The 13847-nt window shown below is 38.4% G+C and overlaps 1 protein-coding gene across 2 annotated transcripts in view; it reads left to right on the forward strand.

The window, feature by feature from the left end:
- The window catches only part of NNT (nicotinamide nucleotide transhydrogenase), a 101330-nt gene that overhangs the window by 60623 nt on the left and 26860 nt on the right, over nucleotides 1-13847 (forward strand). For both annotated transcript variants that reach the window (XM_012507862.2, XM_012507860.2), the window contains exons 18-19: nucleotides 9964-10123; nucleotides 12176-12257. In XM_012507862.2, coding sequence (XP_012363316.1) covers nucleotides 9964-10123; nucleotides 12176-12257 — 242 coding nt within the window. The remainder of the gene's footprint in view (nucleotides 1-9963; nucleotides 10124-12175; nucleotides 12258-13847) is intronic.

Raw genomic sequence — 13847 nt, forward strand, 5'->3', positions numbered from 1 at the left:
GGAGATAGAAATTATCTTTTCTTCTACAATTTTCTGATTTCTCACTTTTTTACATTAACCTTCATTGATAAACCTTCTTTATGCTTCTTTATTATAGGAAATTATAGGAGATTTATTCAGTCTCTTCATGGCTGTGCTTAGCGGCTCTAGGTAGATCAGTATAATCATAAAAATGAAATAGCTACTCAAAATTGGGCATTAGTGCAATGCAGGAGGCATTATGCTGGGTGCTTTACAAAATATAGCTCATTTAATCCCCACACAAATACTGGAGGTAGGAAATATTATTCTCATTTTACTGAGAAAGTATCGTAAGGCACCATTTATTATTCACCTTTGTGTTTGTGGAGTCTGGCCAAGTACCTGGCACATTCACACAAATTGGTTTGTTAAATGAACATTAGAGACATATTTTATTTGTTAGCTTATTTCATGTTTTAGAATCTTCTCCAGATAGACTGTGATAGCAGATATAGTAGAGTTAATATGGTACCAGGATGTTGACCTTCACTGTTATTTATTGAAGGAAACACGCAAGTCCAAACTAGAACAGGGTGATTTTATTATGTGTGAGGAAATGGAATGCACCCCAAGTGGCTAACCAGCAATCCCTAAAATTGAATTTTTGTTCTGACAAAGAATTCTTTTGGGTGTCCTCTGAGCTCGGTGCTATGGTTACACAATACCCAAGATTATAAAAACTGAAAAATGTTGACGGTGTCCAAACAACCGTATTCAAATGAATGATATCCAATTATCATATAGACATTAACCTCTTTATGATTTTACAGTTTCTTTGTTTGTGATAGTATCCAGATTGCCTCAGAAATAGAGGTCTTACAAAAATTGAACAGCATTTTCAGATCAAATTTTCTGATTTTTGCACTTTGCTCCTTGGTTCCAAATAAAAATAGAACAGAATGAAGTGGATCAAAAGCCAAATCAAAAATATTTTTTTCCTTTGTGATTAATTAATTAGTATCTACAAAGCATTGAAAAGAGAGATGCTAGTAAATGGTATATATGTTATTATTGCTTTGGCTTTGTCAGTTTTATGACCTTTCCTTGCTTTCAGATTTATTTCTCACAGTGTGTTCAGAATTATGTGAATTAGGATTCTCTTTAATGTAGAATGCAATTTTAATTATTGGCTTAATAGCTTAAAAGGAATAGTCTTAAACAGTCTTGCAAATTCTTTGTCTTGGAAGCTGGGAACTGTTCAATCTCTGGAACAGTGGTCACAGGATAGTCTCATTAATCATTTAAGCAGGCAAAAAAAAAAAAAAAAAAAAAGAGAAAGAACCAAAACAAAACTATAAACGCTAAACATTTGTTGAGAATATGATGTTGCAATGGTAAATTTAGAGATAAAAATAATTTCGTTTTTAAGAGACCACATGGAATTATTATACCTTAATGGTGATATAATTGTGGATACATGTTTAACAAGTTGACTATGATGGTTAAACTACTACTGTGTGGTTCCTTTTTTTTCTCCCTAAGATGCCATCAGAAGTGGGTACCCATTAATTAAATGTCCTCAGAGATTCTTTCCTTCTTCTTCATTCAGTTTTATAGGAGGAAATAATGGTTCCTTTTAAGCCGAGTTAGAATAAAATGGTTTATTTATCCCTCTCCTCTGTCCCTCTACATCTGTACAGCTGTACATCTACTGCTGTGATCTTCTGCAGGACTGTATGATAAGGGTGATGGAACCTCTTTGTTCACTGAATTTTTTTTTCTGGTATTTTTTTTTATTATTATACTTTAAGTTCTAGGATACATGTGCACAATGTGCAGATTTGTTACGTATGTATATATGCGCCATGTTGGAGTGCCGCACCCATTAACTCATTTACATTAGGTATATCTCCTAATGCTATCCCTCTCCACTCCCCCCACCCCACGACAGGCCCCGGTGTGTGATGTTCCCCTTCCTGTGTCCAAGTGTTCTCATTGTTCAATTCCCACCAATGAGTGAGAACATGCAGTGTTTGGTTTTTTGTCCTTGCGATAGTTTGCTCAGAATGATGGTTTCCAGCTTCATCCGTGTCCCTACAAAGGACATGAACTCATCCTTTTTCATGGCTGCATAGTATTCCATGGTGTATATGTGCCACATTTTCTTAATCCAGTCTATCATTGTTGGACATTTGGGTTGGTTCCAAGTCTTTGCTATTGTGAATAGGGCCACAATAAACATACGTGTGCATGTGTCTTTATAGCAGCATGATATATAATCCTTTGGGTATATACCCAGTAATGGGATGGCTGGGTCAAATGGTATTTCTAGTTCTACATCCTTGAGGAATTGCCACACTGACTTCCTCAATGGTTGAACTAGTTTACAGTCCCACCAACAGTGTAAAAGTGTTCCTATTTCTCCACATCCTCTCCAGTACCTGTTGTTTCCTGACTTTTTACTGATGGCCATTCTAACTGGTGTGAGATGGTATCTCATTGTGGTTTTGATTTGCATTTTTCTGATGGCCAGTGATGATGAGCATTTTTTCATGTGTCTTTTGGCTGCATAAATGTCTTCTTTTGAAAAGTGTCTGTTCACATCCTTTGCCCACGTGTTGATGGGGTTGTTTGCTTTTTTCTTGTAAATTTGTTTGAGTTCATTGTAGATTCTGGATATTAGCCCTTTGTCAGATGAGTAGATTGCAAAAATTTTCTCCCATTCTGTAGGTTGCCTGTTCACTCCGATGGTAGTTTTTTTGGTGTGCAGAAGCTCTTTAGTTTAATTAGATCCCATTTGTCAATTTTGGCTTTTGTTGCCATTGCTTCTGGAGTTTTATACATGAAGTCCTTGCCCATGCCTATGTCCTGAATGGTATTGCCTAGGTTTTCTTCTAGGGTTTTTATGGTTTTAGGTCTAACATGTAAGTCTTGAATCCATCTTGAATTAATTTTTGTATAAGGTGTAAGGAAGGGATCCAGTTTCAGCTTTCTACATATGGCTAGCCAGTTTTCCCAGCACCATTTATTAAATAGGGAATCCTTTCCCCATTTCCTGTTTTTGTCAGGTTTGTCAAAGATCAGATGGTTGTAGATGTGTGGTATGATTTCTGAGGGCTCTGTTCTGTTCCATTGGTCTATATACCTGTTTTGGTACCAGTACCATGCTGTTTTGGTTACTGTAGCCTTGTAGTATAGATTGAAGTCAGGTAGTGTGATGCCTCCAGCTTTGTTCTTTTGGCTTAGGATTGACTTGGCAATGTGGGCTCTTTTTTGGTTCCATATGAACTTTAAAGTAGTTTTTTCCAGTTCTGTGAAGAAAGTCATTGGTAGCTTGATGAGGATGGCATTGAATCTATAAATTACCTTGGGCAGTATGGCCATTTTCATGATATTGATTCTTCCTATCCATGAGCATGGAACGTTCTTCCATTTGTTTGTGTCCTCTTTTATTTCATTGAGCAGTGGTTTGCAGTTCTCCTTGAAGAGGTCCTTCACATCCCTTGTAAGTTGGATTCCTAGGTATTATATTCTCTTTGAAGCAATTGTGAATGGGAGTTCACTCATGATTTGGCTCTCTGTTTGTCTGTTATTGGTGTATAAGAATGTTTGTGATTTTTGCACATTGATTTTGTATCCTGAGACTTTGCTGAAGTTGCTTATCAGCTTAAGGAGATTTTGGGCTGAGACGATGGGGTTTTCTAGATATACAGTCATGTCATCTGCAAACGGGGACAATTTGACTTCCTCTTTTCATAATTGAATACCCTTTATTTCTTTTTCCTGCCTGATTGCCCTGGCCAGAACTTCCAACACTATGTTGAATAGGAGTGGTGAGAGAGGGCATCCCTGTCTTGTGGCAGTTTTCAAAGGGAATGCTTCCAGTTTTTGCCCATTCAATATGATATTGGCTGTGGGTTTGTCACAGATAGCTCTTATTATTTGGAGATATGTCTCATCAATACCTAATTTATTGAGAGTTTTTAGCATGAAGGGCTGTTGAATTTTGTGAAAGGCCTTTTCTGCATCTATTGAGATAATCATGTGGTTTTTTGTCATTGGTTCTGTTTATATGCTGGATTACGTTTATTGATTTTCTTATGTTGAACCAGCCTTGCATCCCAGGGATGAAGCCCACTTGATCATGGTGGATAAGCTTTTGATGTGCTGCTGGATTCAGTTTGCCAGTATTTTATTGAGGATTTTTGCATCAGTGTTCATCAGGGATATTGGTCTAAAATTCTCTTTTTTTGTTGTGTCTCTGCCAGGCTTTGGTATCAGGATGATGCTGGCCTCATAAAATGAGTTAGGGAGGATTCCCTCTTTTTCTGTTGATTGGAATAGTTTCAGAAGGAATGGTACTAGCTCCTTTTTGTATCTCTGGTAGAATTCGGCTGTGAATCTGTCTTGTCCTGGACTTTTTTTGGCTGGTAAGCTATTAATTATTGCCTCAATTTCAGAGCCTGTTATTGGTCTATTCAGGGATTCAGCTTCCTCCTGGTTTAGTCTTGGGAGGGTGTATGTGTCCAGGAATTTATCCATTTCTTCTAGATTTTCTAGTTTATTTGCATAGAGGTGTTTATAGTATTCTCTGATCATAGTTTGTATTTCTGTGGGATCGGTGGTGATATTCTCCTTATCATTTTTTATTGCGTCTATTTGATTCTTGTCTCTTTTCTTATTTATTAGTCTTGCCAGTGGTCTATCAATTTTGTTGATCTTTTCAAAAAACCAGCTCCTGGATTCATTGATTTTTTTAATGGTTTTTTGTGTCTCTATTTCCTTCAGGTCTGCTCTGATCTTAGTTATTTCTAGACTTGTGTTGGCTTTTGAATATGTTTTCTCTTGCTTCTCTAGTTCTTTTAATTGTGATGTCAGGGTGTCAATTTTAGATCTTTCCTGCTTTCTCTTGTGGGCATTTAGTGCTATGAATTTCCCTCTACACACTGCTTTAAATGTGTCTCAGAGATTCTGGTATGTTGTGTCTTTGTTCTCATTGGTTTCAAAGAACATCTTTATTTCTGCCTTCATTTTTTTATGTACCCAGTAGTCATTCAGGAGCAGGTTGTTCAGTTTCCACGTAGTTGAGTGGTTTTGAGTGAGTTTCTTAATCCTGAGTTCTAGTTTGATTGCATTGTGGTCTGAGAGGCAGTTTGTTATAATTTCTGTTCTTTTATATTTGCTGAGGTGTGCTTTACTTCCATCTATGTGGTCAATTTTGGAATAAGTGCGGTGTGGTGCTGAGAAGAATGTATATTCTGTTGATTTGGGGTGGAGACATTCTGTAGATGTCTATTAGGTCCACTTGGTGCAGAGCCCCATTCTATTCCTGGATATCCTTGTGGACTTTCTGTCTCATTGATCTGTCTAATGTTGACAGTGGGGTGTTAAAGTCTCCCATTATTATTGTGTGGGAGTCAAGTCTCTTTATAGGTCTCTAAGGACTTGCTTTATGAATCTGGGTGCCCCTGCATTGGGTGCATATATATTTGGGATAGTTAGCTCTTCTTGTTGAATTGATCCCTTTGCCATTATGTAATGGCATTCTTTGTCTCTTTTGATCTTTGCTGGTTTAAAGTCTGTTTTATCAGAGACTAGGATTGTAACCCCTGCTTTTTTTTGCTTTCCATTTGCTTGGTAGATCTTCCTTCATCCCTTCATTTTGAGCTTATGCGTGTCTCTGCATGTGAGATGGGTCTCCTGAATACAGCACACTGATGGGTCTTGACTCTTTATCCAATTTGCCAGTGTGTGTCTTTTAATTGGAGCATTTAGCCCATTTACATTTAAGGTTAATATTGTTATGTGTGAATTTGATCCTGTCATTATGATGTTAGCTGGTTATTTTGCTCCTTAGTTGATGCAGTTTCTTCCTAGCATCAATAGTCTTTACAATTTGGCATGTTTTTATATTGGATGGTACCGGTTGTTCCTTTCCATATTTAGTGCTTCCTTCAGGAGCTCTTGTAGGGCAGGCCTGGTGGTGACAAAATCTCTCAGCATTTGCTTGTCTGTAAAGGATTTTATTTCTCCTTCACTTATGAAGCTTAGTTTGGTTGGATATGAAATTCTGGATTGAAAGTTGTTTTCTTTAAGAATGTTGAATATTGGCCCCCACTCTCTCTGGCTTGTAGGATTTCTGCTGAGAGATCCGCTGTTAGTCTGATGGGCTTCCCTTTGTGGGTAACCCGACCTTTCTCTCTGGCTGCCCTGAACATTTTTTATTTCATTTCAACTTTGGTGAATCTGACAATTGTGTGTCTTGGAGTTGCTCTTCTTGAGGAGTATCTCTGTGGTATTCTCTGTATTTCCTGAATTTGAATGTTGGCCTGCCTTGCTAGGTTTGGGAAGTTCTCCCAGATAATATCCTGCAGAGTGTTTTCCAACTTGGTTCCATTCACCCCATCACTTTCAGGTACATCAATGAGACGTAGATTTGGTTTTTTCACATAGTCCCATATTTCTTGGAGGCTTTGTTCATTTCTTTTTACTGTTTTTTCTCTAAACTTCTCTTCTTGCTTCATTTCATTCATTTGATCTTCAATCACTGATACCCTTTCTTCCAGTTGATCTAATCGGCTACTGAAACTTGTGCATTCATCACGTAGTTCTCCTGCCATGGTTTTCAGCTCCATCAGGTCATTTAAATACTTCTCTGCACTGTTTATTTTAGTTAGCCATTCATCTAATCTTTTTTCAAGGTTTTTAGCTTTTTGCAATGGGTGCGAACTTCCTCCTTTAGCTCGGAGAAGTTTGATCGTCTGAAGCCTTTATCTCTCAGCTTGTCAAAGTCATTCTCCGTCCACCTTTGTTCTGTTGCTGGCAAGGAGCTGCATTCCTTTGGAGGGGGAGAGGCGCTCTGATTTTTAGAATTTTGAGCTTTTCTGCTTTGTTTTTTCCCCATCTTTGTGGTTTTATCTACCATTGGTCTTTGATGATGGTGACATACAGATGAGGTTTTGGTGTGGCTGTCCTTTGTGTTTGTTAGTTTTCCTTCTAACAATCAGGACCCTCAGCTGCAGGTCTGTTGGAGTTTGCTGGAGGTCCACTCCAGACCCTGTTTGCCTCGGTATCAGCAGTGGAGGCTGCAGAACTGCGAATATTGCTGAACAGCAAATGTTGCTGCCTGATTGTTCCTCTGGAAGCTTCATCTCAGAGGGGTACCCAGCTGTGTGAGGTGTCAGTCTGCCCCTACTGCAGGGTGCCTCCCAGTTAGGCTACTTCGGGGTCAGGGACCCACTTGAGGAGGCAGTCTGTCTGTTGTCAGATCTCAAGCTCCGTGCTGGGAGAACCACTACTCTCTTCAAAGCTGTCAGACAGGGACATGTAAGTCTGCAGAGGTTTCTGCTGCCTTTTGTTCAGCTATGCCCTGCCCCCAGAGGTGGAGTCTACAGAGGCAGGCAGGCCTCCTTGAGCTGCGGTGGGCTGCACCCAGTTCGAGCTTCCTGGCTGCTTTGTTTACCTACTCAAGGCTCAGCAGTGGTGGGCGCCCCTCCCCTAGCCTCGCTGCCACCTTGCAGTTTGATCTCAGACTGCTGTGCTAGCAATGAGCAAGGCTCTGTGGGCGTGGGACCCTCCAGGCTAGGTGTGAGATATAATCTCCTGGTGTGCCATTTGCTAAGACCGTTGGAAAAGCGTGGTAGTATTAGGGTGAGAGTGACCTGATTTTCCAAGTGCCCTCCGTCACTGCTTCCCTTGGCTAGGAAAGGGTATTCCCTGACCCTTTGCACTTCACCTGCTTCGGCTCACGCTTGGTGGACTGCACCCACTGTCCTGCCCGCACTGTCTGACAAGCCCCAGTGTGATGAACTCAGTACCTCAGTTGGAAATGGAGAAATTACCCGTCTTCTGCATCTCTCATGCTGGGAGCTGTAGACTGAAGCTGTTCCTATTCGGCCATCTTGGAACCCAATTCTCACTGGACTTTTTTTTTTAAAAAGTTACCTATGACAGAAATATCTTAATGTCCGAAATAGTCCTTTAAATCAATTTTAAGGGCAAAAATTTGGTAGAACATATATTTTGATAACAATTTCAGAATTGTATAATTCAAAACTAGAAAGGATTAATCTAGATCAATGAGTTGAATGTTTGGGAAGTCTCAGATGTGGCTATTTGTGTTTTAAACGTTGGGTTTAAATATGGGAGGAATGTGTTAGGAATTTAAAACATCATGTCAGCTAGGGATTGTGAACTTAATTAAAAGCATTACTTTAGCTGGGCACTGTGGCTCATTCCTGTAATCCCAGCACTTTGGGAGGCCGAGGCAGGCAGATCACTTGTGTTCAGGAGTTTGAGACCAGCGTGGCCAACATGGTGAAACCACATGTCTACCAAATATATAAAAAGTTAGCCAGGTGTGGTGGCGTGCACCTGTAATCCCAGCTACTCTGGAGGCTGAGGCAGGAAAATCTCTTGAACCCAGGAGGCGGAGGTTGCAGTGAGCTGAGGTCATGCTGCTGCACTCCAGCCTGGGTGACAGAGCGAGACTCCATCTCAAAAAAAAAAAAAAAAAAAAAAAAAAGGCATTACTTTAATTCTTTCACCCTCTTATCCTTTAATAATACATTTAAAGACATTTCAGATTTTATTTTGTATGTAATAATCTTAGACAAATTTGTCAGACTTTGGGCTCTGTAAAATGTCAATGTTGTGTCTGATAAATGAGTTTAGATTGAAAGAACAATTACAATTCTGGCAACATTTTGATTCATCATGTTTGAAATTTATGTTATTTAGGCTTTATTAAAGTATGGCTTCTTGCTCATCTTCTGTGTACCTTTTCCTCCCTGCCTTTGCCTGGGCCCTACTCAGCATAATGGAAATGTGTCCACCAAGCTGGTAGCAGGCTGAGCCATCACTGTGTGGGGTGGACATAGTTTTCTCGATGTGGTACTTATCATTGAAGATCTTGGTGCTTTTTTACTTTTTTAATACTAAAGTGTTGTATTTTTTAAAAAAGCAATAGATTGACACTTATATAGCCTTTAAGTGGTATAATGAAGCAATAATATATTTATTACAGCACTTAAAATAGAGTTCAATAAGTTTTGGGAAATTTTTTCTGAAGTGATAAAGTCAGTTATGATTATGTAGAATGACAGTTTCAATCACATGCAGTGATTTGAATTCTTAAAATGCATTTGATTACTCAGAACAACTAGTTTTTTTTTTTCCTTTTCTTTTACTACCCCACCTCCAGAGGTCTACAAATGAACTGTTTTCAAAACCAGATCAGTTATTGGCACATATTTCAGCAGTGGCATTCCTATGGTACATTCTTGAGTGATTATAAATGAGCATGAGAAGTTCATTTCTCTTATTTTTCTTTTGAGATTATTTTTCTAGTTAAAAGAGTGAGTATAAATTTTAAAGAGTATATAACCTTATTCTTCTACCTATTTGGAAGTGAAATATTTTAGAGTCCTAATGATGAACCCAGTTACTTCTATTAAAACTTAGGTATGGGGCTTTGTGGAGCTATAATTCATTTGGAAAATAAGACAGTACTAACCCCCATATTTCTATTTGCTTGATGACAGAGGGCAGCAAAATTCTAGACGAAATGGATCTTTACTGTTTTGATTCTTACCAGTTGCTTCTTCACAGCTGGTATCTGTGAAGATGGAATCTGTAGCAGAATTCAGCTGAGAGATAAAATTGCTCAATCAGCATTCAGACAGTAATAAGTAGATGTGATTTTTTCATTAGTTTATTAATTTTACTGATAATTTTTTCTTGGTTTCTATTTTTTTTTACTGAAAATATATCAGTTTGCAATTGATTTGATAGGGAAAAAGATAATGTGGTTCTCAGATATCTTCTTTCATTTCAATTTTTGAAGTGATTTTCAGAAACCAGCTGAAATTTATCTGATTAAAGTGTTTTAAATGATCAAATAAACCTTTTAAAATGATTCCAAATATCATATACACAACATTTGTACCATTCTCACAAAGTTATGTGTATTAAACTCTCACAGCTGATAATTTGGCTCTCTAGGCAATGAATCGCTCCCTGGCTAATGTGATTCTTGGAGGCTATGGTACCACTTCAACAGCTGGTGGAAAACCCATGGAAATTTCTGGCACACATACGGAAATCAACCTTGACAATGCAATTGACATGATTCGAGAAGCTAATAGCATTATTATTACACCAGGTAAAGAAAAAAAGCAAAAGCAAATAACCTATCATAGCTGTTATAATTGATGACGTTAAAATTTCTTATAATAGGAAAGTAGAATTGAAACTTCTTTAGTTTTGAAAATATAATGGAAACTTAATAGCAATTCTATGATTACTTAGTGAAAAATACTGAGAATTCTCAGTTTAAGTTAACATTTTGGAGATCGCATGGAAATTCTATAAATTCTTAACAGTGGGTTCTAGCCATGTCATTCTGTGATTATGTATACATGTTTACATCATTTTCGAGTCTTTTTTTTTTTTCTCATTGATAATTTTTGGGCCCGTTGTCAAGATTAAGTTAGAAATAGTATATGAAAGTCTTTAGCTCACTCATTAGAGTTGCTCAATAAATGTTATTCTTTTTTCAAAAATGATTATTTAAAAAATGATCAAGAACCATGTTGTTTTCAACAAAATGAGGCAATGTGGCCTAGTAGAAAGAGCTTGGTATTGAGTCATGATACCTCACTTTTGTTCTTAATTTTGCCTCTAACAATCTGTGTGACATTGCCCAAGTCATTTAATTCTCTAGGCCTCAATTTTCCAGCTTTCTGAGTTTTAGCTCAGTTCTTCTTCACTGTTATCACAGGATGCTGTGGTATTATGAGAAATACATTGGTTTCAGATTAAGATTTTAACTCTATCATGTTATCAAATGAGTTTTCTGTAAATAAAATCTACTGATTTGACATGTGAGTAGTTTACTAGTTAGTTATGTACTGAAGTAAAAATAGGAGACATTAGCGGAATTGAATGTTAAAGTGTAAGCCTTCCCAACTTGGGACAATATCACTTTTTAGGGGCATTTGAAATAGGTGGATTTGGGTTTTTGGTTGTCCAAAGATGGGACTGCTACTGTCAATTAGTGGATGGAAGCAGATAAATGAAATGTACTGTAATGTGTGGGACACTGCTGCATAATGAATCATCACACCCAAAGTAGCACTGGTCTTACCTATTGAGCAATGCTGTTCTGTAGTATAAAGGTGTAAAGATGTAGAGGACACAATCTATTTCCTCCAGGCATTTTCCATCTAGTGATGAAGTCAGATAGGTAGATCAGTAATGCAAGGTGGGTTATGATAAGGGCTAAACTGAACTATGTAGACAATTTTTCAATCACAAGAAACCTATGAAGGTTTGTAGGGAGGTGAGGATTTGTTTTTAGGACTTAGAGGATAGATGGTGTTGGGATGGGAGAAGCCAGCGGGAATAGCTTGAGCAGAGACTTGGCATTTGAAAAAACTGGGATAGAAAAGTTGGGGACAGATGTGAGATTCATTGTGCAGGTAGAATGGATAGAAAGGACGGTGAAGATGACTGAAGTTCTTGGTTATACCTGTAATAACATCAGAAATATTGAAACAGTTTTTGGAGTGTGGGGTGGGGGGAAATTTTGAGTTCTTTTTTTGAGACATTAAATTTGAGGTGGAGATGGGACAAGAGGCATGTTATACTGGTGCTCAAATGACAGGTCAAGCCTGCAGACAGATTGGGAATCATCAGATGGTTGTTGAAGCCATGAGACCAGCTGAGATTTTCAAGGAGAATGTGAGGGGCAAAGTTAAAGTCCTTTGGAAACTTTGTCATATAAGCGGAGAAAAGGAGAAAAACTATTCAAGGAACTAGAGGAAGAATAATAACAAAGTTAGGCTGGGACAGGGGACTGCAGTGTCATCAAAGCCAAGTATGAAGAGAGTTTAAAAACATGAGAGAGAGAGAGAGACAGAGACAGAGAAAGAGACAGGAGAGGGAACACCCAAGGGTGTGTGCAGTGTTGGGGGCGGGGGTGCACAGCAGCATGAGACACTACAGAAGATTGAGGAGCAATCATTACATTTTCAATTTCAAATTTAGGGCAATATTTTTAAAAGCCCAGCTTATAAATTTGCTTTCATTTCTAGTCCTGTTAAATGATTGCCTCTGTTGGCATCAACATGTGTTTTGATCGAGAGATAAGTTATACTTCATGTAATTTCAAAATAAAAAACACATTCTTCTGTGTTCTTAATGTTCCTTGCAGGCTATGGTCTCTGTGCAGCCAAAGCTCAATACCCCATTGCTGATTTGGTAAAGATGCTCACTGAGCAAGGCAAAAATGTCAGGTAAGCGTTTGCAGTGGAGAGGCTTGCAGTATGTGTAAAGATGTGTGTGTGGAGAAAAGGAAATACAGTGGACCCTTGAACAATGTAGGGGTTAGGGCACTGACCCACCCATACAATTAAAAATCCATATATAACTTCTGACTGTCCAAAAACTTACCTACTAATGGCCTACTGCTGATCGGAATGCTTACTGATAACGTAAGCAAAATATGTATCAATTAACAAATTTTCTATGTCATATGTATTAAATAGTAGAGAAAGGAAAATGTTACTAAGAAAATCATAAGGAAGAGAAAATATATTTACTATTCCTTAAGTGGAAGTGGATCATCATAAAGGTTTTCATTCTTGTCTTTATGTTGAGTGAGATGAGAAGAAGGAGGAAGAGGAGTTGTTGGTCTTGCTCTCATGAGTGGCAGCGGTAGAAGAAAATCTGTGGATAAGTGGACCCTCACAGCTCAAACCCATGTTGTTCAAGGGTCAGCTGTATATGGCTTCTGAAAAAGATGACTGTTTCTTAAAGTGGTGTTTTACATGTGTAATCCTAGGTAAAGAAGTTAAGTTGTTAATCAACAAGCCATATTCTGGTCTTAGTCTTACTATTTAGATTTTACTGTCCCTGGATTAGCATCAACTCAAATATTATCAACTCATTTTAGAAAAGGAAAATTTGTTATTCCAAATTCTTGGATATTTATTAATGGGGAAATTGGATGTCTTGTTTCTCTGTGGTTTGATTTGAGGAAAGAGGTGAAGCGAAGCATTTTAACTACATCAAGTTGTATCTTTTTGGTTTCCGGTCACACTGAATAAAAACAAAAGGTCTTAAAAGAGAGGCCTTGAAGAGCAAGACCAAGTAATAAACCTGTGCGCTGGTTACTGTTTTGCTGAGTTAGCTCTCATATGCTCAGGGTGGAAAAGACTGCTGAAAGTGTTCTTTTCATAAAGCGATCCACGTTTTGAAATATGAATCAGAGCAGCAGCTGTTCCTGCCACTTGCCATTTGGGCATTGGCCTGCTCTTGGGAGGATATTAAGCAGAATGGCAAAGTTGAGGACTCTGTTTTACTAGCTTATTCTCCATGACATTGGATAAAGGGTTTGAGGAACATACAAATAGGGCCATTGGGTGATGAACGTGGTGACCCTCAAGGTACTTTGCATCTGTCCTGCTCACCTTTGGGTCCTCGTTCTGGGACTCTGATGTTACTTAGGAGTCAGAGAATAGAGGCTATGGAGTTATCCCTGGTAGGACAACTGCTGCCCATTTTGTGGGGAGGCTGGTTCACTGGCAGTTGCGTTGATGTGACACTGTCGGGAAGACAAGGTGACTCATTACATAGAATTAGTTTGTTTACCAGGATGTTAATGTTTGTGAACAAAACTGTTAATTTCTGTTCATAAAAGTTTTAGACATCAACCTTATGCTTTTGTCTGGAGACAGATGATGAGAAAATAAGCCAAACAGTGTTCCTAGAGCCAGTCAGAGTACTTGTGCTGGACTGGATGCAGAATCCTAATCTCTGGCTGGAATGTCCCAGCTACTAGTAGTGGTGAAAGAAACTTAGATGATGAAATCAGGGGGCTACCT

Source organism: Nomascus leucogenys, chromosome 6 (assembly GCF_006542625.1).
Source record: "Nomascus leucogenys isolate Asia chromosome 6, Asia_NLE_v1, whole genome shotgun sequence".
Classification (NCBI taxonomy): Eukaryota; Metazoa; Chordata; class Mammalia; order Primates; family Hylobatidae; genus Nomascus; species Nomascus leucogenys.